Raw genomic sequence first — 21,772 nt, 5'->3', positions numbered from 1 at the left:
GCTATCACCAACCCCCTCCCGGCACAAATGTCCACTAAAGCACTACCATTCTCATCTATCTCAGCAGGCACACCCCACTCACCAACTACTGCATCCACCTTCACATTCCCTGCCTTACCATACGTATCACCAATCAAAAACACTCTCATTCCTTTCCATTTCTTCCATCCACACTTCCATATTTGTACAGAACTTAAGACATCATAATTTCTTTTTTGTTTAGGAAAGCGAGATTTTGATTTGCCAGATGAGTTTGTTGAATTGATGGGGTCAAGATTGAATTAAAAAAAAAAAAAAAAGGTACCCCCAGGAACATTTTCTTTCTTCAGAGTAAGGGAATTGGATTTACTGCAGTTCTTGAAGATGGAGGATGAATTTGTATCTTGTGATGACATCAAACGACTTTTGAAAGCAATGAGTTGCAGTCAGCATCAGCCGGATAAATGGAGATTCTATACTGATAGCTCAAAGCAGTTGTCTTAAGTGTGTTTTCCTATATAATGGAATAAATTTCCTTCAGTTTCAATTGACCATTCAGTTCATCTTATGGAAGGCCATGAGAATATGAAAAAGAACTCGAAAAGGTAAAAAAAAAAAAAAAAAACTGGATCATTGGCAGGGATATAACAGTGGTGTCGGTGCTTCTGGGATAGCACGGTGACTACATCAAATTTCCCTTTCTTTTTTTTTTTTCTTTTTTTTTTTAAGTTTATGGGACAGCAGTGCAAGGAATGAACACCGAATAAAACTATGGCCAGAAAAAAAAAAAAAATCAAAGTTGGAGAGAAATATATCTTGAACGAGCCTTTAGCTAATCAGGAGAAAATCCTGCTACCACCATTGCACATTAAGTTTCGTCTGATGAAACAATTTGTGAAAGCTTTGGATAGAGGAGATTGTTGTAAGTACTTGTGTTCAAAGTTCCCCTCTTAGATGAAAAATTGGAAGCTGGTAAATTTGATGGCTCTCAGATAAGACTACTGATGAAAGATCCGCAGTTCCCGAACTCAGTGGGACCTGGTGAAAGAAATGCATGTAATGCACTTGCAGCAGTTGTATCTGATATTCTTGGATCTACTAAGGTTGAAAACTATCACGACCTTGTTGAAACATTACTCAGGAACGCCCAGTCACTAGGGTGCATTATGAGTGTCAACGTTCCTTTTTTCATACAGAGTCTTATACATTTTTTCCTGGAAAAATGGAGCAGTAAGTCAAGAACAAGGACAGGAAGACAAAAAAAAAAAGGTATCAAGGGAGATGGGACAACCATGATGGCCAGCTACTACTGATGCTTGCAAAGAGATATTGTATGTGAAATAAACTGACGTTTTACACTAATTCTGACATTCTTTCTTAAATCAGCACCTTCAAAATATGCAAGATAATTTTTTTATATGAAATAAGTCGAAAAAATAATCAGGATGCAGGACTTTATTATTGGAATCAACAGTTTTTCCAAACTGAACAAGAAACAGAAACAAAGTAAGCATGCACTACTTTCGTATACCTGTGTGTACCAAATGAATTCTTTAAATATATTACCTGTGTCCTTTGTGATTCAAATGTTACCTGGTAATACTGGTACATCATAGATCCTGCCTCAAGCCTCCACGGCATGTCTGACTGGGCCACAAGGTCCTGTAGTGAGTCTATGGGGATGGTGACGCGAGGCACGGTGAGCATGGCGGTCAGGATGCCACTGTAGGACGACATGAACACGAGCGATGCTACCAGCCATGTGGCCACCAACACACGACCACCATCATACACAGGCAGCCATTCAGAGCCTAGACAGGGAGACAGCAAAAGGATAGATAGGTAGACGGTGATGAAATGAACTCCAACACACAACCATCATGCACAGGCAGCCACTCAGTGTCCGGGCCAAGATATAAGAAACATACAAATATTTACTGCACTCAGGGAGCCTTATTCGAGTTCTGGTGCAATTGTTGTGGTGAGAGTAAGATGCCGAATCTCGCCCTTAATATCTCATACGCAAATATTTGTTTCAGGCACCTTGACCTTTTCAAAACATATGGCCATCATAAATTCCATATGACAACAGCTGATGCTGGATCTGCTTTCAGCCAATCAAATGGGCCATTAGAAATGAATCCTACAGATCAGCAACCAATCGAAAGATAGTAACCACGCCAACATTAGACAGGGGGCGGGTCAGCCATATTCAGTTAACCTGCAGGCTGCGATGGTGCGTTAACCCTTGCTGCTCCCTCTAAATGGGCAAAATCCCTCAAATCACTGCAAATCACTGATTTTCAGAGTGTCATGTCTCAGTTATTATTCCACTTAAAGCAATTAGTAAAGGGCCATTGTACTCGCCAACCATTAAACCTTTCGCCACAACTTTCAACAAGTCTCTAGGTGGAAGTGCTGCAGGGCAAGGAGGTGTTGAACAGGAGTTACTGTCATGGCGGCAGAGCTGGTGCATGCACACATGTGAGTGCGGCAGCAGCCTGGGTAAAAGACAGTGGCTGGCCCACATTGCCCTCTACCCACAGCTGTCACTCACGACCCAGTGTTTGTTATGGTTATGTTTCATCACCCAGTATGGATGGCTGGCTAACTGACATTTAGGTGGTGGGGCCCAGTGGAAGGGAGAGGAATCGGATGGGGGTGACTTTCATGACGTCATAGTTTAGACCGAGTCAGAATAAAAAAGAAGTAATTTATAGCCAAATTCATTGAGTCCCACGGTCTTTTACCTGAAAAAGCCAAATACTACAGCCATTTTCTTCTCAGATTAAGGAAAACCCTGCCTCAAATGGTATGAAGTTATAATGTCTGAAAAAAAAAAAAAAATCACGATGACGACCAAGGACCGGACAAAGGACATGGTTATCGGAACGTGGAATGTAAGGGGAGCGAATGATGAGGTGAAAGAGAGAGAGATTGTCCAGGTGCTTGAGGGTGCGAAAGTGGATGTATGTGGAATAACTGAAACAAAATGGAGAGGAGAAAGTGTGAGAGAATGGGAGTATGGATGGGGTATATGTGCAGGAGTAGGTGAGAATGAGAGGGCAAAGGAAGGAGTACGTATAGTTGTGAGTAAAAGATGGAAGAAGAGCATAAGACAGTATGGATCAGTTGGGTCAAGGATTGTGTGGGTAAAGTTGAAAGTTGGAATACAAATGTGGGCGATTGTGTGTGTGTATGCGCCAACGCAAGATCGTGCTAGAATAGTGAGAGAAGAGTTCTGGACAAATGTAGAAGTGTGCATGGAAAAGTTTGGAAGGAATGAGAGAGTGTTTTTTGATCGGTGATATGAATGGTAAAGTTGAGAATGTGAAGGTGGATGGAATTGCTGGTGAGTGGGGTGTGCCTGCTGAGATAGATGAGAATGGGAGTGCGTTAGTGGACATTTGTGCTGGGAGGGGGTTAGTGATAGCCAATACCCTCTTCAGGCATAAAATGATCCACAGGTATACATGGCGAGTGATGAGAAGGGTGGGTGGTGAACTGAATGAAAGGAAGGCAATGATTGATTATGTGTGTGTGGATGAAAGGATGCGAAGTTGTGTAATGGATGGAAGAGCTTATAGAGGTTGGGGGAGTGGACTTTCTGACCACTACTTGGTGGTGGCCACAATTAGGATTCAAGTAAGATGGAGGAATAGAAGAAGGGAAAGGAGTAGTTGCAAGGAGAGTGGAAAGGTTACAAGAGGATGAGAAAAAGGCAGAGTATGAGAAGTGGAGGAACGATTGGGCAAATATGAATTGGAGCAGATGGGAGACGTGGAAGATGTGTGTAGGATATTTACAGAAGAAATATGTGCAGCATGTGATTTGGTGTGTGGAAGGAAGAGAAGACAGAGGGGGTGCAAGGAACAGCGTGGTGGACTGAAGAGGTGAGACAGGCTGTGGCACAAAAGGAGAAAGCATACAATGAATGGATGAGAAATAGGGACGTAGAAGAAGTTGAGAGGCGGAAGAGAGAGTTATATGTAGAAAGAAAGAGAGAGGTGAAAAGATTAGTAAGAGAGAGTAAGAAGAGAGTCGATGAGGAATTTGGAAGGAATTTGAGTGTAAAGTGGAGAGACTGTATGAAAATGTTCTGGAAAGAGGTGAAAAGAGTAAGACAGGGTGGAAGTGAAGTTAGCAGGGGAGTGAAAGATAAAAATGGTAGATTACTAGTGGAGAAGGGAGAAAAAGTGAGCAGATGGAGAGAACACTTTAAGGAATTGTTGAACATAGAGGATGGAAGTAATGCGAGTATAAGTGGCTGGGGAATGGCTGGGAGAAGGAGGAAGGTGAGAAGACAGGAAGAAATCAGTAGGATAGAAGTTGTGGAAGCAATGAAGAAAGTTAAATTGGGGAAAGCCCCAGGAATTGATGGAGTGTGTGGTGAAATGCTGAAGCATGGGGGAGAGATAGTAGTAGAATGGATGTGGAAGATGTGCAGATTGGCCTGGGAGGAAGGTAGAGTCCCGGAGGATTGGAAGTCAGGTATAATTATTCCCTTGTACAAAGGAAAAGGGGAAAATGAAGTGTGTGGTAATCATAGGGGCATTTGTCTTCTTAGTATAATAGGAAAAGTGTATGGTATGATACTTATTGACAGAGTTAGAGAAAGAGCAGAGAGATTAGTTGGAGAAGAACAGGGAGGCTTTAGGAAGGGAAGAGGTTGTGTAGATCAGATATTCATTCTTAGATCTTTAGTGGAAAAGTTTCTAGAGAAGGGAAAGAAGTTGTATGCGGCTTTCATGGATTTGGAGAAAGCATATGACAGGGTGGATAGACAAGGACTGTGGAAAGTGTTAAGAATATATGGAGTAGGTGGGAAGTTATTGAATGCTGTGAAGAGTATGTACAATGGTGCGAAGTCTGCAGTGCATGTGGATGGTGAACTAAGTGAATTTTTCTCTTTGAAAGTTGGGTTGAAACGGGGATGTGTCATGTGTCCATGGTTGTTCAATCTGTACATGGATGGGGTAATAAAAGAGGTACAAGGTAGGGCAGTGGATGTTGGAGTGGACCTGGTAAGAGAGGATAGTGTTTGGAAACTCCCTGTACTGTTGTTTGCAGATGATACTGTGTTGTTGAGTGAAGACGAAGGGGAGCTGTAAGTCTTGGTGGATGAGTTTGGGAGAGTGTGTAAGAAACGGAATCTAAGGGTGAATGTAGGGAAGAGTAAAGTGATGGTCTTTGAGAGAGGTGAAGTCAATGAATGTACAGCGAGGTTGGATGGTGAGGAATTGGAAAATGTGAGTACGTTAAATACTTGGGTAGTGTGATGAGTAAGGATGGAGGTTTGGAGAGTGAAGTGCTTGAAAGGGTACAGCAGGGAAGAAAGGTTGCTGGTTCTTTGAAAGCAGTCATAAGAAACAGGGAAGTGAGCATGGAAGTGAAAAAGTTACTACATGACAGTATTGTGATACCAACTCTAACGTATGGAAGTGAAGCTTGGACGTTGTTGGAAGGACACAAGAGTGAGAGCAGTGGAAATGAGTTATTTAAGAGGAGCCTGTGGAGTCACATGGAGAGACAGGCTGACGAATGAGGATATAAAGAAGCGTTGTGGTGTGGATGTGGATGTGATAGGAAGCGTTATGAGGAACACACTGAGGTGGTTTGGCCATGTGGAGAGGATGGAGGGTGAAAGACTGACGAAGAGAGTGTATGTGAGTGAGGTGGAGGGGGGAAGAGGGAGGGGGAGGCCGAGGATGAGATGGAGGGATGGGATGGAGAGGTATATGAAAGAGGGGGGTGTGAGTTGGGAGCAGGGCAGTGAGATGGCGGGGGACAGGGTGACTTGGAGGCGATTTGTTTGTGGCCACCCCGAACAGGATTGAGGCGTCTGGCAATAGATAGATAGATAGACATTTTTCGTAACAAATGGGCTTGCAGTTTTGGCTATAGCATCCTTAATATTCTAACCATGATATTATAAGCAGTATCATTCAAAAGCTCATAAAATGTTTTTTTCAGGTGGTGTCAAGATATTGTGTATATGAATATTCCTATTATTATCGAATAATAACAGGAATATGTGTTAATGTAAAGATTTCTTGATAAAAAATAATAATTCCAATTATTATGAATATGTCTAATACTTTACAATGTAATGCGGGAAAGTTATTAGTCACCAGTGTAATGATGAGCATTGGTCACCAGTGTAAGGTTAAGAATTGGTCACCAGTGTAACGATCAGAATTTTAGGGATTGTGGGAAATGGGGTAGCGTGATCTTATTTTGAGAGTGCGTGAACCAATTAGATATTAGTACCTTTTGCCGGCCACTCAATCTCGTCTGTACCACTCCTTAGAGGATAGCAAAATATAAACTCGAAATAACCTAAGATTTACTAAGCATTAAGAACTGAAAGACAGATTACTTTTCGAATTGTGAATGAAACAAAACAAAATATAATCACTCAGGATCTGTAACTCCAGAAATATGAATCTTTACAAGCTAAATTAATATTGAAAGAATACTGTTACACAGGAATACATTATTCCCGAGGTCTCCGATGGACTCATTGAGAAGAAACCTAAAGATTACCACCAAAGATATTCTCTTAAGACTAAACTTGTACAATGACTCAAGAATCATATACAGACTAGATGCAGTAATTACATGGACCAGCCGATATACTCTTTGATTGCTGGAACTAAGAAAAACAGGAGGGTGTGTGATCTAGTGTGAGACGGGTTAGGCCGTAGCTAGAATTTTCGATCTGCGAATGATGGAGAAAGGAACGGCGATCTCATTATTCAGTACAAGTGGGATCAGGGGAAATATCACTAATTTAACTAACGAACGTATATGAAGATATTACATTACACGAGGGATACTGGGGGAGTATGCTTGAAACCCCTCCTACCCCCGCAGGGTAGGGTAAATAAACCTACAATGACTTTTAACATATTGTAATAACAACCTCAAGAGAACTGGCATTAGTACATAGCTCATAAAATTTTAATGAAAACCAAACAGTAATTCTCTCACTAGAAGACAGCATTTACCACAAAATTTATATTTGCAAGCTGCCAAAACTTCTTGGCCTATTTTTCAGTTCTTTCATTGAGAAGACAGGACTCATTTTCTTTGTCTAGTTATTAGTGTCTCATGGTCTGCTTATATTAACCAATGGTCTCCTAATACTGTTGTCTTGTATAGGTTACACTGGTTTTTCTGTTTTTCTTCTTGTGTGGTAGATGTAGTTATTTGGGATTTTGGGATAACAGTATTTGATCATTTGTATTGCTGTCGTCACTAGTTTGATGTTAACAAATGTGTCAATTTTGTGTACAGCATACCTGAAAAAAGAACTTCGTAGCAGGACAGTGGAGGCCCCTGAATCGGCAATGGCTCAGCAGCTTACATTAAAAAAAAAAAAAAAAAAAGGTAAAATTCTTACACTTTGCCACTAAGCCAACTACAGAGATGTTTTAAATTGGTTTTGCAAATGATTTTTTCATTGGTTATCAGTTGCCAACCAACTGACAGGCATTTCAGTATTTCTTTCACTTGAATTCTCCTGAGTTTTCTGGCCAGTGCAAAGATAATTTTTTGCAGATTTAACTGTTCGTGGAATCTTTCCATTTTAGCGGATGGCTAGAATAAAAACTGTCAGAAGACAAAATGCAGTGTTGTATTTTTTTTTTCAGGTTTGTGACAAATATAGAGAACTGTGTAGCAAGAAAAATAGAAAATGTGATGCCAGTGGAAAAATAGCTGCTTTTGAGAAAGAAATGGATGAGCATTTTCATATTAGGGGCTCTTATGCTATTGAATCATTACACCATCCCAGAGCAGATTACAGTGAAGTTGCACAACTCGCCATCATTCTTCTTGGTGGTAAACCTGCCTGTGGCAAACGATTCCAGAGATCTGGTACTATTCGTCAAGCCAGATGGATGGCAAGGGATCTGTACTGTATGAAGATGTTCATGTTTTCTCACGAAGTAAGGTTTGATGTTGTGACTTTGGCAAAATTGAAAAGGGTTAACATGTTTCTGGCCATGTTTTACACCTCTAAATGGAAAACTGCCACATATGCTCCTTATTTTCCATTAAATGACCTTGAGTTAACACAAGATATGCTGAAGTACAAACTAGTTGATGAGGATGTAGCCAATGCTGTACTGGATAAGCTGAAGAACCACATGTTATACTTGACTCAGGAGGGTGCAGCTTTCACTCTTTTACGGGAAAACGAAAAAGTGACCAAAGATCTTAAAGAAAGAATGGCAGCCAAACTCTGCAGCACTGACCCACCAGAAAGTCTGAGATGTGGAAAACCTGTATTTCCGTTAATATCTGAAACAACAATGCTTGATGACATCATAGGTCCAGATTCCCACGTTGTTTTCCATGCTCTAAATGTAGGATCAGAATGGCTGTGCAAACCTTCAAAAGAATGGTCACAAGATGAGGCTTTCAGTACAGTTGAGCAGTTTGTCAGTTCAGTCAATGTAGTAAATGTAATTGCCGAGAGAGGCATCAAGATGATGACTGATTTTGCTTATGTTATCACCACAGATCCATCATTACGAATTGCCTACCTTCTGTAGGCAGTGGAAATGTGCCGAAAGGGCTTTGAAAATTTCAAGATGATACCCACTAACAAATAATCTTGAATAACACCTCTCTATATTTACATTATGGAGAGGAATGTCAAATTTACTTATATTCCTGATATTACTTGATAAAAATGGCAGTAATATTCATATTAATATAGCCTATGCGGCCTTCATGGATTTGCAGAAAGCATATGACAGGGTGGATAGACAAGGATTGTGGAAAGTATTAAGAATATATGGAGTAGATGGGAAGTTGTTGAATGCTGTGAATAGTATGTATGAGGGTGCTAAGGTTGCAGTGCGTGTGGATAGTGAACTGAGTGAATTTTTCTGTTTGAAGGTTGAGTTGAAAGAGGGATGTGTCATGTCTCCATGGTTGTTCAATCTGTACATGGATGGGGTTATAAATGAGATACAAGGTAGGGCAGTGGATGTTGGTGTCACGAATCAATTCGCGACATTTCCTTTTTGTGAGAAGCCACGAACTATTAGTGGAAAACTCACTGTGTATCGCTCAGTTAACCGTTTCTCTCTCCATCTCGGGGTACACTTTTCAAAACATTCGTCACTGTTTTCGGGAGTGACCGATTTAATGCACGTCACTAAGTGCTGTACTGAGCGATACTATTGTTTTTTATTGTTCGCCCCTGCTTATTCAACTGTTAGCCACGCCTTCTTCCGGTGGCCTGTGCGTCCCGCTTATACATTATTTGAATGCAGTCTTGTGTTTGCTGTGACGGAGAAAGGGTCTGTGCTCAGAAGTGGAGAGGTCAGCTAGCACCCCAAGCTCCATTAGTACAGTTAATCCCAGTACTCCCACCTTAGTGGTGATACATAGTATTCATCGACTGGTATTTCTTTTGTGTATTTTGTAGTTTTAAGAGCTTAGTTAAGGTGTTTTTCCTAGGCGTAAGTATTTAGCTTCTGTGTGAGTGAGCGAGTGCGTCTCATTTAATTTGATTTGAAATGTAATGTTAAATTTATTTTTGTGATTAATAAATTTAACAGTTCTATTTCTTGAGCTTAATGTAGAGTAAAAATCTTGTTTCATTTCTCCATAATTAAGCTTATTTTCCATACAGCTCCTAGCTTGCATAAACATTTACTATTCATAACTGGTACTTAGACCAGTCTTGTTGTATTAACTTAAAATCCGTTGTGCCAGGAGTTAATGCATCAGCAAGAACCTGATGTTATTATTATTAGTATTAGTTATTTATTGTCAGGGGTGATGTAACTTTCTCCAGAGGCTAACAGTACAGTAATTCAGCAATTGTGAGTAATTAGTCTCTGCTGAGTACTGTTGAGAAAGTTTATAAATTCTCGTTCTTAGAGAATCTTAGCAAATCAGCGTAAAGTAATCGTTGCTTGATGTAGCAAGACAATCATTGTCTCTGCTCTTCAATATTATTGAATATTATTATCAATTTAAATAATATTTAAGCATATATTTCAAAATTACCGTGATATTATAAAAACCCCGTGACAATTGGCGACCTCGCCAGGATATTAACTCCTAGCTCTAAAGCTATTCACGAGATAGTGCTCACTCATTCATATTTAGGTATTTATCATTAAAGTTTATAGGCACAAGCTTACTGGTGTTTACCGTTAATTTAGCAAGTGAATTTTGCTTTATCAATTCATAGAGTACTTAACTCGTTTATTTTTGGTAACGCCAGACGATTTTATTCGCTCCTGGGAAGTCGCCGTACCCATTGTGTTTATTATTGAGTCTTCCCAGTCATTTACATTTTTTATTTATTCTTTGCCAGTTAACTGGATAAGACTGGTCACCACTAGCTTGTGACTGTACTCTTTACTTGTGTTTATTAGTATTCGTCGCTAAGCAGTCAGTACTCAATTTCGGTTTTGCTTAATAAATTAGCGCCATGGCTACTACTGTATTTTTACAGGAAGCCAAAGATATGGGTCTTTCGGACCCAACCGAAATTAAAGAGCATATACTCTCACGGCGTAATCAGGAGCAGCAGCGCGAGAATGATGCCCGTGAAGAGCGTAAGATTCAGCGCGAATGCGAGCGAGAACAGCGCGAATACGAGCGAGAACAGCGTGAGGAACGTGAAAGAGAGCGTGCTTATGAACAAGAGCAGCGTGAGAAAGAGCGCGAATACGAGCGAGAACAGCGCGAACACGAGCAGAAACAACGCTAGCTCGAGTTAGAAAAAGAGCGAGAACAGCGCGAATACGAGCGTGAACAACGAGACAAAGAACGAGAACATGAACTTGAAGTGCTGAAGCTCAAGCGAGATTCCTTGGCTTCAGACACGTCTGGTGCAGTTGGTCCAAGCTCCACGAGCGTTCTTCCTGCACATGTCCTGGTGACCCCACGCATCAAGCTTCCTTCATACAAGGAAAGCGAGCGAATCGAGCCGTACATAGCTCGTTTTGAGGACATGGCAGACATGTATCAACTGGATGAGGCAGCTAAGCGGCTTCAGTTTCTTAGTTTATTTGAGGGCCCCCCCCTCGATATTCTCCACAGAATTCGTGGAGACAATCTCACATATGAGATGATGAAAGCTGCGCTCTTTAAGGCGTATGGTCTCACAGTAGACGATGCCAAAGTTCAGTTCATGCGAGCTCGTCTCCAAGACAAGGAGACAGCTGTTCAGTTCCTTGATCGTCTCACAGCTTACTTAAATGAGTGGATGGAGAAAGATGAAACTCCTTCCACGCGTGAGGGGATAATTGACCTTATGCTGCGTACACAGCTAGAGAGGTCGTGGCCTGCTGAGCTCATAGCACAGCTTAAGATCTGCCAGGTGAAAGATGCCAGCCAAATGGCAGAGAAGGCTGATGCATTCTTTACTGCATACGGGTATCAAGCTCGTAAGCAAAACACCTGGAACAGAAAAGATACTGCCAAGTCTGGGAAGCCGTCTCAGACTGAATCCCAGCACCAAGGCCGTTCTCAGAGTAATGGGCAAGGTCCAAAACCGCAGTGGAAGGACCAGGGGCAAAACACTCAGAAACCTGAGTGGAAGAGGTACAACAAGTACCCTAACCAGCAGCAGTATCAGCCACGCAACCAACCGTCGAGACAAACTTTTTCACCACTAGCTCAAAAGAGGCAGGAAGCGAATGCAGCCTTCATTCCTCAGCAGCAGCCTGGTGGTCACGTCCCTACCAGTGTGGGTACTTCCCCACAGTTCACTAGTCCCACAGTGACAGTGAACCCCCCTCCACAGATGGCCAATGTTCCATCTCCCCAATATAACCTTCAAGGCACAATGTTTGCCACATCAATTCAGCAGCCTCATGAGTGGCTAGCTGCTTCCTCCACAGGCCCTCCCACAGGTGACAGTACCTTCCTTGTTCAGCCAGGGTTTGTGGGAGACATTCCTGTGAAGGTCCTGAGAGACAATGGTTCCTCAGGTTGCTCTGTCAAGCAGAGTCTAGTTCGGCCTGAGCAGTATACAGGTCGACAGATCCATGTAAGCCTTATTGATGGATCAGTGAGATTGTTCCCTGAGGCATGTATCCAGGTGGCATCTCCATTTTATACTGGTATGACACTTGCAGTTGTCATGCCAGAGCCTCTATTTGACTTAATAGTAGGCAATATTAATGGAGTCAAGGATAGTTGCTCCGATGGCGCTACTCAGACTTCGGCTGCTGCGGTGACACGAGCCATGACTGAGGCTCCAGACTGTGTCACCCCAGTGATCATTGAATCGCCGCAAGATCTGATGTGCAGTCAACTTGTTGTACAAGAACAACATTCTGACCCGACACTTGCTGCCGTGCGGAATAAACAAAAGGGTCGAGTGATTAAGTATTCACGGGGAGGTCGAGCCAAGTTCCTTCGCAAACAAGGACGGCTCTACCGTGAGTCACGAACACCCGAGGGCGAGGTTCGACTGCAGTTTGTCGTTCCCGCCAAGTACCGCCTAGCAGTGTTACAATGGGGTCATTGTTCAGCCTCAGGAGGTCACATGGGCAAAAGGAAGACCCAGGGCCGTATCCGAGCTGACTTTTTCTGGCCAGGGATGGGACGGGACATAGATAATTTTGTCCGTTCTTGCAGTGTGTGCCAAAGTATCACCACTAATCAGGGACATGCCCTTCCTGTGCCATTTGTAACTACACCTGTAATCTCTGAGTCAGTTGAGAGACAGGGTAGTGGTGAAGTGGGTGCAGACCTGACGTCTCGCCCATTGGCCCCACAGGACACATTATGTCCAGGGCCTGTACATACATATTATGTACCGTAAGTTAAGGGGGAAGTTGAGAGGCGACTTGAGGCTATGGAAGACCCAAGTTTGCACAAGGATTCTCAGCTTCCCGGTACTAATAGAAGTACTGTAGGTTAAGGGGGAAGTTCGAGAGAGAACTCCGCAGTGGCGACTTGAGGCTATGGAAGACCCAAGTTTGCATAAGGATTCTCAGCTTCCCGGTACTAATAGAAGTACTGTAGGTTAAGGGGGAAGTTCGAGAGAGAACTCCGCAGTGGCGACTTGAGGCTATGGAAGACCCAAGTTTGCATAAGGATTCTCAGCTTCCCGGTACTAATAGAAGTACTGTAGGTAAAGGGGGAAGTTCGAGAGAGAACTCCTCAGAGGCGACTTGAGGCTATGGAAGACCCAAGTTTGCACAAGGATTCTCAGCTTCCCGGTACTAATAGAAGTACTGTAGGTTAAGGGGGAAGTTCGAGAGAGAACTCCGCAGAGGCGACTTGAGGCTATGGAAGACCCAAGTTTGCATAAGGATTCTCAGCTCTCCGATACTAATATAAGTACTGTAGGTTAAGGCACAGGTTGAGGACCCGTGTGCGGTTCGAGGCTATGGAAGACCCGAGTTTACACAGGGATTCTCAACTTGTCGAAACATAATCGTGTGCTAAAATTAATGGCGACCTCGAGTGTACTTTTCATAGCATGTACTGACTGCTAGCCAGAGAGAGTAATTGTAACATAATAAGAATTTTGTCCCATTGACACTTTTGATGCTCCACCTCAATTGGTTTTGCAGGTTCAGCAATGGGTGTAGCAGTTTTGCTGTGCGGGCCAGCCGATCGTCTGCCGCACGCTGCCACCTCTTCTCCTCTGCCTTCGTCATCGCCATATATTATTTACTGTGTCATTTTACACGTAGGTACAGTTACACTGCAACTGTCACACCTACACTGTGTATTACATACATCACACTACACAACAATTAGTTGTCAGTGTAAATGTAGCGACTTTTCGCTCAGTTTGACCTGAGTACAGGATTTTCACCGTCGTCACGGAGTTTTTCCCCCAAGCTTGCTTCTATTAACGTAAATACGAGGTTTTTTCGCTCACTGACGACTGCGACTTTCTCCTGTAGCAGGATAGCACACACACCACAGTGTGAATCTTGTGTGACTGAGTTAGGATTTATATGTATGTATATTGAAATCTTTCTTCTGAAGGAAGAAAGATTTAATTTTCATGGGGCGTAATGTCACGAATCAATTCGCGACATTTCCTTTTTGTGAGAAGCCACGAACTATTAGTGGAAAACTCACTGTGTATCGCTCAGTTAACCGTTTCTCTCTCCATCTCGGGGTACACTTTTCAAAACATTCGTCACTGTTTTCGGGAGTGACCGATTTAATGCACGTCACTAAGTGCTGTACTGAGCGATACTATTGTTTTTTATTGTTCGCCCCTGCTTATTCAACTGTTAGCCACGCCTTCTTCCGGTGGCCTGTGCGTCCCGCTTATACATTATTTGAATGCAGTCTTGTGTTTGCTGTGACGGAGAAAGGGTCTGTGCTCAGAAGTGGAGAGGTCAGCTAGCACCCCAAGCTCCATTAGTACAGTTAATCCCAGTACTCCCACCTTAGTGGTGATACATAGTATTCATCGACTGGTATTTCTTTTGTGTATTTTGTAGTTTTAAGAGCTTAGTTAAGGTGTTTTTCCTAGGCGTAAGTATTTAGCTTCTGTGTGAGTGAGCGAGTGCGTCTCATTTAATTTGATTTGAAATGTAATGTTAAATTTATTTTTGTGATTAATAAATTTAACAGTTCTATTTCTTGAGCTTAATGTAGAGTAAAAATCTTGTTTCATTTCTCCATAATTAAGCTTATTTTCCATACAGCTCCTAGCTTGCATAAACATTTACTATTCATAACTGGTACTTAGACCAGTCTTGTTGTATTAACTTAAAATCCGTTGTGCCAGGAGTTAATGCATCAGCAAGAACCTGATGTTATTATTATTAGTATTAGTTATTTATTGTCAGGGGTGATGTAACTTTCTCCAGAGGCTAACAGTACAGTAATTCAGCAATTGTGAGTAATTAGTCTCTGCTGAGTACTGTTCAGAAAGTTTATAAATTCTCGTTCTTAGAGAATCTTAGCAAATCAGCGTAAAGTAATCGTTGCTTGATGTAGCAAGACAATCATTGTCTCTGCTCTTCAATATTATTGAATATTATTATCAATTTAAATAATATTTAAGCATATATTTCAAAATTACCGTGATATTATAAAAACCCCGTGACAGTTGGACTGGCCTTGGTGAGAGAGGGCAGTGTTTGGAAACTCCCTGTACTGTTGTTTGCAGATGATACTGTGTTGTTGAGTGAAGACGAAGGGGAGTTGCAAGGCTTGGTGGATGAGTTTGGAAGAGTGTGTAAGAAACGGAATCTAAAGATGAATGTAGGGAAGTGTAAAGTTATGGACTTCCAGAGAAGTGAAGTCAGTGAATGTACAGTGAGGCTGGATGACGAGGAAATGGAAAATGTGAGTACGCGTAAGTACTTGGGTAGTATGATCAGTAAGGATCGAAGTCTGGAGGGTGAAGTGCTAGAAAGGATACAGCAAGGAAGAAAGGTTGCTGGTTCCTTGAAAGCAGTGATAAGAAACAGAGAAGTGAGCACTGAAGTGAAAAACTTACTGCAAGACAGTATTGTGGTACCAACTCTAACGTATGGAAGTGAAGCTTCGACGCTGTTGTAGGGACACAAGGCAAGAGTGAGAGCAGTGGAAATGAGTTATTTGAGAGGAGCCTGTGGAGTCACATGAAGAGACAGACTGACAAATGAGGATGTAAAGAAACGTTGTGGTGTGGATGTGGATGTGATAGGAAGCGTTGGGAGAAACACATTGAGATGGTTTGGCCATGTGGAGAGGATGGAGAGTGGGAGACTGACAAGGAGAGTGTATGTGAGTGAGGTGGAGGGGGAGAGAGGGAGGGGGAGGCCAAGGATGAGATGGAGGGATGGAGTGGAGAGGTATATGAGAGAGGTGGGTATGAGTCGGGAGCAGGGCAGTGAAATAGCGGGGAACAGGGCGACGTGGAGGAGATTTGTTTGTGGCCACCCAGTATGGGATTAAGGCGTCTGGCAATAGATAGATAGATAGATAGACAGATGAATCTTAACACCATCTGAACGAAAATTTTGTGAGCCTTACAGTGGTACCCATTACCATGTCTTAGTCTGAATATTATGGAAGATACAGCAAAAATTGCAAGGACATCTGTTACGAAAAATGAGACTTTCATGATTTTCGGACACCAAAAGTTTATTGGCTTTAAGACAGGCTTTGCCTTCATCCAAGGAGAAAATGGTTGTGATATTTGGCTTTTCCAGGTCAGAAACCATGGGTATCAATGCAGTAGGCTATAAATTAATACACACACACACACACACACACACACACACATATATATTATATATATATATATATATATATATATATATATATATATAAGAGAAGAACAGTTTACCAACAGGATTAAGCAGAAGACTGGAAGAGTTGATCCCTGAGATCAACTAACGTACACCAAGTCTCTGGGGAGCAAAATAATAGGTGGGAATATCAAACAGTGGAAGGAACGCGAAGTTGGTATCTTCAGCCACCTGCAGTGCCCCAGCAAGCCTGTACTGGGAGGTAGCTTCCACCACCCGCCCTTCAAGGGTTAAGTCACGTTAACTTGCAACATGTGTCTCTCCTTGGTTATTTTAAAGCGAAATGCATAAGTAATAAAGACACTCCAACCAAAGACTTTTCGGTCTCAGGTACTGTGCAATGCGACCTCTCTTGAGAGCCTAATCACACCATCAAAAAAATCAGATCTGCAGAAGCAATAGAAGCTGATAATGTATGGGCCTTTCTTGCACTATATGTCAAGCAATACATGGTGACAGGACCTCACACTGAGTAAGATCGTCATGAGGTGGACATTGCTAGTATTATAAAAGTTTGACATCAGTGTTTACGAGTGCCTGGAGTGGGTCTCTGTTTCATATTTTACGCCTTTCACACTTACGAAGATCAAGATAAACTGCTACTATCTACAACATACCGTGCAAAGGCAACCCAAGCATGAGGTAAATCTTTGCTTTTAATCCCTTTTGATTAATAGGTACTGTAATTTATTCCTGTTATTAAAGTCTGGCGATTTCATCGTCATCATGATTATCATCATCATTATCAGGAAATAGACGTCTATACTGAAGATGTGGAACGTGTCTGAGCTTGCCCGGGGAGAATTTTGACACATACTACATTAGTAATATTCACGCCTTAATGCTGTTAGAGATCTCCCCAAGTGGCGATGGCAGCCCACAGAGATCTTCCCAAATGGTGAGGGATACTTTTTGACACCCCAACCTGTAGCTCCTGTAGTAGCATAAAGAGATCTCCCCAAATTGTGAGGGATACTTTTTACACTCCAACTTGTACTACAGAAGCTTATAGAGATCTCTCCAAATGCTTAGGGATTTTTCTCTTTTTTTTTTACAGCTCAAGCTTATCGTTTCTTAACACTCTTCAATGAATTTCGGCTAAAGTAAGTTGTCCTCGCCCTCGCTCGGACAAATCATCCAGACTTCCATTCCCACCCATCTTCATCATCTTTATTATCCAGACCTCCATTCCCACCCTAAGGTAGGGTGAAGTAAGGTTCAAAAGGCCAGAAAAAAAAATGATACAAAGTTTGCCCTATTGAATTAGCCACATTTCGATTTACTCACCATTCAAACTCCTGGAATCCTGGCTCTCCTGGTAGGCCAAAAAACATTCCATACATAGCTTTACACTCACTCATCTGTCAGAGTAACTCCAACGACATTAAAGTTAAAAAAGGATTCCTTACCCTGATCTTTCATTTCTCTGGAGGGTGTGTAGCACCCGTCTAGCAGCAAACTCTCATTCCTTTTCTGTTTAACTCTCTAATGCAAAAGTTAATCGTTACTCCCAGTCCTTCTTGTATGCTATAGGTTAGCTCTGAATGTCTTCCTCTGTCTGTCTGTATTTCCTACTTCCTATGATCTCCAGTGTGTCCAGGCATCTCGAAATGAACGAATCTTGAATTTGGCTCTTTTTTCTTTTTACTGGAAGGAACTGTTTTCCGGCCTCAGCCTTTGGTTCTTTCTTCCTCGCATAAAAAAAAATGGGATATCGCACCACTTGTGACATGCCAACACTGATATTGAACCACTCACCTAGATGCCTGTCTACCCTTACCCACACTTCACTACGTTGGTAAAATCTCTTAACGATATATAATAAGCAAAACCTTCCACAAGCCTTCTCTGTTTACCATGTATGCTTTTATCCAAGGTCATAAATGCCATGAATACCTTATAATCCTCGCACACCTTTCCCATTATATGTTTCATTGCAAATATTTGATCCACACTTCCTCTACCACTGCTACAGCCACCCTGTGCGTAACTCATCGGGCATTCTGATATATCTCCTATTTTCTCTGTGATGATTCTTCCATATTTCTTTCCTACAATAATTGAGAACTTTATACCAGGATATCTTTTGCGTTCACTTTGATCGCTTTTATTTATTTATTTATCTTTACAAGGGTATAATCGGATGTTTTTTTCCACTCTTCTGGTACAGGTTCACTTATGCAAACTTTCTTACACATCCCAAACAAACACTTCATTCCACATTCTCTGATGCACATAGTCATCTCTGCATATACCTCGTCAACCCCCGCAACTTTCTCATTCTTCAGTTGCTTCACAGCATTCTTCACCTCTACCATTGTTACATTTCCTGCACTACATTCCTTTTGTGTCACTCACCTAAACCAATCATGTTTACAGCCTCTCTGCTCTTACTATTCCCATTCATCAGCCTTACTTCACTTTCACTGGTTAGTATTTTTCCATTTTATGTCCCTCACACTTTCACATGTCCTTTCAATTTCATTTTGACATTTCGCACCTCTTTCCAGAACAGTTTTCTCTATAACAATTCCACTCCAGCTGACGGTTAATTATTGTCTCATCCATTTCTCTCAAGTTTAACAACTGTATATGGTTAGTAGGAATTATTTAAAACGTGATTAACAACCCAAACATTCTTGGAAACCAAAAACCTTGGAATCCTGTAAGAAATACTTCTATGCATCGTGTAATAACCCCACAGATCTTTCGAAGGCTGAAAACATAGGTGTCTATAATAAACTGATTGGCATAACCCATTTATCAAAATGACCAACCACACTGAGAATAAAATATAACTGACCTGGGTTAGCGGCTTTCAACCATCATATTCTGACGCATTATTGTGCTACATATTTTCATTAATTTTAATCTGCCAGAGTTTCACTCATTTTGTAGTTTATTTCCCATAGGAGAATGGCAGATGACAGTGCTATAGGAGACAACATTGTTTCCACAGACCTTTGTGATTAGCACTATTTTCTAGGGTTACTGTGTCGTTACAGGTCAACATTCAAGACTGATAAGGAACCCAGTTTGACTGTGACTGTTTCATAATAAGTTTGCCTGAAAAGTCATAATTTCTAAGAGTAATTCTAGTAAGCACATGTAGATTATTATTATTTTTTTAACAGTAGACTGTGCTCACTGGATGATGTGGGTTACCATAGGCAACATTAAAAAATCTCATATCCTGTCTTATTTTACTCCACTTACTATTTCTTAAAAATTCCATTGCACAACAACTACATCTGATACAACTTTTCTAAATGAAGAATCTCTATTACGCACATAGTTTACTTTTCAAAACATGATGAATGACTCGTTAGGCTTCATATCTTCGCTATGGTACGTGCAAACCCTGCCTCATTCAGTGCCGCAAGTTTAGCCCCCAGTGACGCTTTAACATTTGTGCATGGGTTAGTTGGCTATAAGTTATTGCTTACGGAGCCTTATGTAGATCCGGCGCCTTAAAACACCTATGCATCCTAACCGTGGTTACGAGCGAGCGAGCGCACCGAGCAAACCGATATTTACTCTACGTTCAGCTGAGAAGTGAGCGGCACCACTCAACCCGACCTCGCCCGACACGACATGGCCCGACTGCGAAGGTTTTCAAAGGAAAATACTGTAGCTTTTCTACTATGTGAGACAGAGAAGAGATTCTTTCAGGAGGTAGTAGATACATTCAATAAATTTTGTTTTTGTGTATACAGTATATTTACTCATGAGACCAAAGAAACCCCTTGGAATCCCAGCTTTCCAAGGGAATGTACTGAGGGCTTCAAAAGACATCCTCCATTATGAAATCGAATTAAGAAGGATTTCCTGTTGTAACACTATGTTTTCTTACATGAATTCTAACAAATAAATATCGAATATTGCACTCATAATTTTACATGAATATTGCTTCTATGTTAAGAGGGTGAAATCAGCAAGGGTAATCGCCCCATTTTGGGATTATATCATTCGATCAACAGCCAAACGTTTACAGACACATTTCGTTGACACGGCAAGTAGGGAACAGACAACTGAACATTGTGCGTGTGATAAATGCTTCGGTGCCCCGCAATGTGCACATCCAGAGAGAAAACGTGAGAGAGGAAATATTTGAGATCAATTCTTGTCATTGTTCAACTATCTCACCAGAATTGTTGACAGTTTACACCAAGATGAAATTATGATGATGGGTGTATTTACAAACTCTCGCTCGCTCGTTATGAGCTCACAAAACGCACTTTACTTGTGTATAAATTGTGGGGTGATTGGGTGGATTCCTTGTCAGACAGTGCTATTCGTGATTAAGACCGAAATGATTGAATGCTCCCAGTCACAACTTACTTTCCTGCGTGAGTGCCTTTAGTGCCCATAAGGAGGCCTTGGTGATGTAGGCAGCTACTGTGGTGCTGCCATGGTAGATGGTGTCCTCTGAGGCGCAAACACATACCATCGCCACGGTCATGGTAACCAGGCTCACTAGGGTCAGAATCCATACCTGAGGAAGTATAGAAGACTGAGAGTATCTCTAGTACCTCTTCCTTATCAGTAAATTTTTATGTGTATCATACATTAAACTCAATTTTGCCAGAGGACACAGCAACAGGGCCATGATAACAGAATAAAGAGTGAAAGAGGAAGAAGTAAAGAAGATATATTTCACAAGATGTCATAAGAAACAGTAAGAGTTAGAACTGGATGGTTTATTGTCTTCAGAACAGATAATTAGTATTTAACCCGTCACGTCCCGAGGTTTTCCGCACCTCCGACATCCCCCAGTCCCGAGGTATTTTCGAAAAATTTTTTTTTGGCTAAAACCTTTGCTTTTGGCGAGAAACATCGAAATTTCATAGAGAAATCGCTCACCTGAGGTTTAAAGTACCCAATCCAGGTAGGAGTTCCTCCTTACCTGACTGGGTTTTCTAACATGCTGGCACAAAAAAAAACGAGTTCTATAGGAGGGTAACTATTTTATCCACTCATAAACGGTATTTATTTATTTACTTGGTATGAATGTATATGTAGTATGAGAGTATATTGGTTTTCAAGCAGTAATAAAGGCATTATAAGCACTGTTTCACTCACTAACTAATCACCATACCTGACCTTTTTTTGCCACATTACCTGATCATTATTTCTGGCTGTTTCTTCTTCTAATGCTATGTAAACATTGTCCTCCACATTGTCATCGATTGGGGAATCACTCTGGCCCTGAATATCTTTACTAGCCAGGTCACTGGTAACAGGTCCTTTGCCAAGACAATGGCGTGAGGGGGGGAGAAGGGAGGTTATGCGGTGTAAGGCATTGTCTCTGCTTGGCATCTTGTAGAGGAATAGAGGAATGTGTCCCGTGTATACATACGAAAAATCACACGCGAAAATTGAAAATTGTGCAAATTAGGGACCTTGCAATTGCATGACGTACTGGTACATCGCCGGGACTGGCAAATGCAAATCGTTGCAACGTACCCATACGTTGATGGGATGGGGCGGGTTAACAAGATATAAAACATATGTAGCATGATTCTGGGTTGAAA

The 21,772-nt window shown here is 41.6% G+C and overlaps 1 protein-coding gene across 1 annotated transcript in view; it reads right to left on the bottom strand.

Annotated features, from left to right (window-relative positions):
• The window catches only part of LOC145406408 (glutamate receptor-like), an 88,609-nt gene that overhangs the window by 41,886 nt on the left and 24,951 nt on the right, over window positions 1-21,772 (bottom strand). The window contains exons 5-6 of the mRNA XM_080277568.1: window positions 20,580-20,733; window positions 1,573-1,790 (exon numbers count right to left, since the gene is read on the bottom strand). Coding sequence (XP_080133694.1) covers window positions 1,573-1,790; window positions 20,580-20,733 — 372 coding nt within the window. The remainder of the gene's footprint in view (window positions 1-1,572; window positions 1,791-20,579; window positions 20,734-21,772) is intronic.

This window comes from Coenobita brevimanus, chromosome 8 (assembly GCF_032717465.1).
Source record: "Coenobita brevimanus isolate Jiangsu-jjx chromosome 8, ASM3271746v2, whole genome shotgun sequence".
NCBI lineage: Eukaryota > Metazoa > Arthropoda > Malacostraca > Decapoda > Coenobitidae > Coenobita > Coenobita brevimanus.
The sequence above is the reverse complement of the archived record's forward strand: the minus strand, read 5'-3'. Positions and strand labels throughout refer to the sequence as shown.